General features: G+C 32.0%; 1 protein-coding gene across 1 annotated transcript; it reads left to right on the forward strand.

The window, feature by feature from the left end:
• The first annotated feature begins 1,231 nt into the window (after nt 1–1,231).
• On the forward strand, nt 1,232–4,036 carry LOC105436149 (WAT1-related protein At3g30340). Its single transcript, XM_011660880.2, has 6 exons — nt 1,232–1,894; nt 2,061–2,123; nt 2,359–2,475; nt 2,562–2,967; nt 3,052–3,203; nt 3,785–4,036. The coding sequence occupies exons 1-6, from the start codon at nt 1,731–1,733 to the stop codon at nt 3,945–3,947; spliced, it is 1,065 nt and encodes a 354-aa protein (XP_011659182.1). The 5' UTR covers nt 1,232–1,730; the 3' UTR covers nt 3,948–4,036.
• Nucleotides 4,037–4,267: the final 231 nt, after the last annotated feature.

Below are 4,267 nucleotides of genomic sequence, written 5' to 3' on the forward strand. Positions count from 1 at the left end.
CATTAACAACTTTATTATTAAAGAGAAATATCATATAAGAAATTACTTGGACGTTACTAGAGCTAGAGAGTTCATAGTGCGTTTCTCTATACTCTAAGGTTAAAATCGCAAAGAACACAATTCAATGAGGTCTCGTACCGGTTCATTTGAAGTTGTCAAATATTAGATTGAATAGGTTGAATGTAGGATTTCTGGTGTTGTTCTCTCTAGAAAACTGGTTTTCTTGTAATTGGGATTTATGTTTATGTAATATTGTTCATGAAGTTTGAGAAAACAACCACACTTCAAAAGCATTGTGTCTCAAAAGAGAGTTTGAGAAATGCTGACCAATAATTGCTTAGACTTTCTCGTACGTAATTCAAACACTTGAATACAATATTGAGATATGATTCTGTAGTTCTTATGACAAGGCTTCTCCAATATCCATACCCTAAAATCGTCAACAAAATACCACATCTTGAAGTCCGCCTGTCATATATAAGAACTACAGAATTATAATATAGTTTGCTTAGAAAGCTCACTGTGGGCACATATAATTGTAGAGCCAACTATTCAACTTTGCTTCATGTCACTTCATATAAGTGCAGCACACATTTGACTTTTGAGCCACATATGGAACTAGAGGCAATCATTCTCACCTAAGAAGCATAAACACTTTAGCTTCGGTTATATGTATCCACTCTTCATAATGCTTGTACACTCGAACACATATTAATATCAGGCATGCATTATTTTTTATCACAATACATATACGTTAAATTGTAGTCATCTAAAGTGAATATGGATCCAACATTTGTTAGCCAAGGATCAAATACTTGTAAAGCATAATAGATGAACACAAATAGTAATATAGGAAAAAAATCATAAACGGAAATGAAATACAACATATTCATTATTAAGCATGTAGAAGCATAAACTTGTTGGATTTGAATTACTTTCTTATATAGAAAATTGGTATATAGATTTTTATAAATGTACTATGTATTCTAGATTTAAAAAAAAAATTGTCATCGTGTTCATTTTATGTCTTATATGTATTATGTGTTTATATATTTGTGCTTCTTAGATTCTCACCATGTATTTGAATGACATGTATTCCAAAGAAAACGACTGTGGCGTTTGGATTTTCAAGTTCTTGTTGAAAGCACTAAGTCTTGGAGTGCATATAACAGATCTACCAAGAATCCATTACTTTCTTTGTGACTATACATCTTTTTGTGAGATTTGACATGTTGTTCTTCAAGTGCCATGGAAATAGATAATAAATGGAGAAGATTTTGATGTTGTTTCTAAGGCAAATATTTGATTCCAAGATATTAGACACAGAATTTCTAGGCTGTAGTTACCCAAGCTTTCTCTATCTCCCTCTCTAACCCTCCAAAGATGCTCAAGATTACAAGAAGGGCATCATAATATTATACCAACCTTTTCGATATTGGTCGTTAATAAACTTGTGTTGTAATTCAAACGTCAGTGTCGTGACGATTCATGAGCTTATTCCATCATATACGACTGTTAAAGCTTCCAAAGAAAGGAAGCAGGATCAAAAATGAGAAAACAGCATCAATTAAGATATTCTGATACAAGTTGCATTATATTGTTTTAAATCATTTTCGTTTCCCCATTAGGCAAAAGGCTAAGCTTATATATATGTGTGTGTCTTCACAACTAAAATCATATTTCACAAGTCTTTGCCTTTGGGCAGACATCATATTGTTAGAAGAGTAAAAATGAAGCCGGTTGTGGTAATGCTTTCAATAAATCTTGCACTTGCTGGTGTGAACATACTACTTAAGGAGATTCTTAATGAAGGGATCAGTCAGCTACTCATTGTCGTTTATCGACAAACGATCTCCTCGCTTTTCTTGTTGCCAATTGCCTATTTTTGGGAAAGGTAAAGTCACCTTAACTTCTTGAAATTTTAGTTTATATTGGTTCCTTTGCCATACTAGAGCCTGCATTTTCCTTCTTACCTTGTCGAAGTTTTGATTTGTTGTATGAAAATGTTTTAAATGCTGCAAAGCTATAAAGAGTTCTCATCGTGTTTGGTGAAAATGCAGGAAAACTAGACCTCAGCTTACTGCTTACATCTTATTCCTCCTTTTCATCAGTTCCTTACTTGGGTTAGTAATTAGTATAGACATTTTTTTGTTAATTGATCGGTGTATAACTACCTTTTAAAGAATTGCATATATAGCAAAATTTATTTGTGCGATAATTTATTTTACAGCTGAATCTAAATTTTGCTATATTTGTAAAAAATTTTACATCGTGCTATATATGCTAATACTTTGAGCCTAAGAACTTTATGATGTTGTTTTAGTTAGTAAGAAACTTTGGAATGATGTACTAATGCAGGTTAACACTAACATTATACCTATTCCTAATTGGTCTACACTTCACCTCTGCAACTTTCTCTTGTGCATTTCTCAACCTAGTACCTGTAAACACGTTCATTCTAGCAGTATTGTTCCGGTACGTGCCGAAAGAACTGCAGTTCATTTTCTTTCCTAACATTGACAAAAATGTGATGAAAGTAACTGGTTTCAAAATATTTCTAGTATGGAAAAAGTGAACATGAAAAGCAAGGGTGGAATTGCCAAAGTGGTAGGGACACTGGTGTGCATTTCAGGAAACTTACTATTGATTCTTTACAAAGGAACACCACTAACGAGCCCTGGATCGACAAATGGGAAAACAAACGGAGGTCGTGCAACGGTTGAAGCTTATACACAAGGAAAATGGTTAATAGGTTCATTGGTTTTGACTGGAGGGTGTTTTATGTGGTCATCTTGGTTCCTTATGCAAACAAGAGTTGGGAGGGTTTATCCGTGTCAATATTCTAGTACTTGTATTATGTCATTTTTCAGTGCCCTTCAATCAGCTGTTTTGCACTTGATTATAGACAGGAAGAACTCACTGTTCATTGTGAAAGGGAAATTTGCTATCTTAAGTCTCATATATGCTGTAAGTATCAGTTTTTTCTTTTTGCCAAGTTAAGTTGCTATTTTGTTGCTAAAGTTTGTTTGTGTTTTGTGATGGGTTCAATAGGGATCAGTGGGATCAGGGTTGTGTTATGTGGGAATGTCTTGGTGTGTAAAGCAAAAAGGGCCAGTTTTCACAGCTGCTTTTACCCCTTTTATGGAAATTTTTGCTGCCATATTTGATTTCTTCATCTTACATGAACAGATTCATCTAGGAAGGTTTGCTTCTTTCTTTCCACTTTCTTTTCCTCCTATTGCTTGATTAAGACTCTCAAATTGTTTTTAACTTTGCTCTCTTGAAGTTGAAGGAAAAACAATGACGCTCCATTAAGTTCTTGACCGTTCTCTTTTTTTCTTACACTACTCTACATCTTTTTTCATAAAAAAAATATTGATAAAAAGTAGATAACAAAATCAGATATGAAAAGGCAGAATAAGTGTTTATAAATTTAATTTTCAAAACACGGAAATGATCATCAAATGAGACCTAATAACTTCTATAAGCATTTCAAATAATATAGAGGAAGATAAATTTTGTTTTCAAGAGTAGGTTAGTTTTACCCTATATTGATTGTTGTTTGGATGTGATTTTAAAATTGATAAAGATCATATTTTTCATTCTTAAATACGTCTTTAACTACTCAAAATTTATTTATTTTACACTTTTAAACACAATTTTCATACTATTCAACAAACTAACATCAAAATCAAAACATATACTTTGGTAGAAAGTAGCTAATGATGAAATCTTTTATTATGAAAAATTTTGGCTGAAAAATGTGAGGTTGGTGATGTGGCAGTGTGGTAGGGTCAGTGTTGATCATAAGTGGAATGTACATTCTTCTATGGGGAAAAGACAAAGAAGCAAAGGAATGTGTAGTGAAGCAAACTATATCAATAGAAGAAGCCTATCATAAATCAAACATACCATCAACAAATACAGATGCATTGGAACAAATATAAATGCATTTGCATTTCTTCTAAGGCAGCTTCTTAGTTTTATATTATTGGATGAACCCAAATAAATAAATATATATATATATTCTAGTTTACTATGTTCTACTTAATTTATAGATGAACACATGGTTGAGTGACTTAAATAACATATTATAAAGTATAACTAACTAGTTAAGATAATATAAACATCTTTTAAAATGTGTTTGAATTCTTTAAGAGAAAAAATAAAATTGAAAGGAAAAAAAAATGTAAAAACTATCTAAAGTATAGTGATAATGTTAAGATTGGACTCTCAACCTTATATAATTGTTAAAATGGTAACAATT

Source organism: Cucumis sativus, chromosome 1 (genome assembly GCF_000004075.3).
Source record: "Cucumis sativus cultivar 9930 chromosome 1, Cucumber_9930_V3, whole genome shotgun sequence".
NCBI classification, from domain to species: Eukaryota; Viridiplantae; Streptophyta; class Magnoliopsida; order Cucurbitales; family Cucurbitaceae; genus Cucumis; species Cucumis sativus.

What these genes read in the sequence shown, in the direction of transcription:
- LOC105436149 (XM_011660880.2), top strand. Translation starts at nt 1,731, where the DNA reads ATGAAGCCGGTTGTGGTAATGCTTTCAATAAATCTTGCACTTGCTGGT. An exon ending in TTCATCAGTTCCTTACTTGG is followed by an intron (nt 2,124 to 2,358) that starts GTTAGTAATTAG and finishes GTACTAATGCAG; the next exon opens with GTTAACACTAACATTATACC. An exon ending in ATTCTAGCAGTATTGTTCCG is followed by an intron (nt 2,476 to 2,561) that starts GTACGTGCCGAA and finishes AAATATTTCTAG; the next exon opens with TATGGAAAAAGTGAACATGA.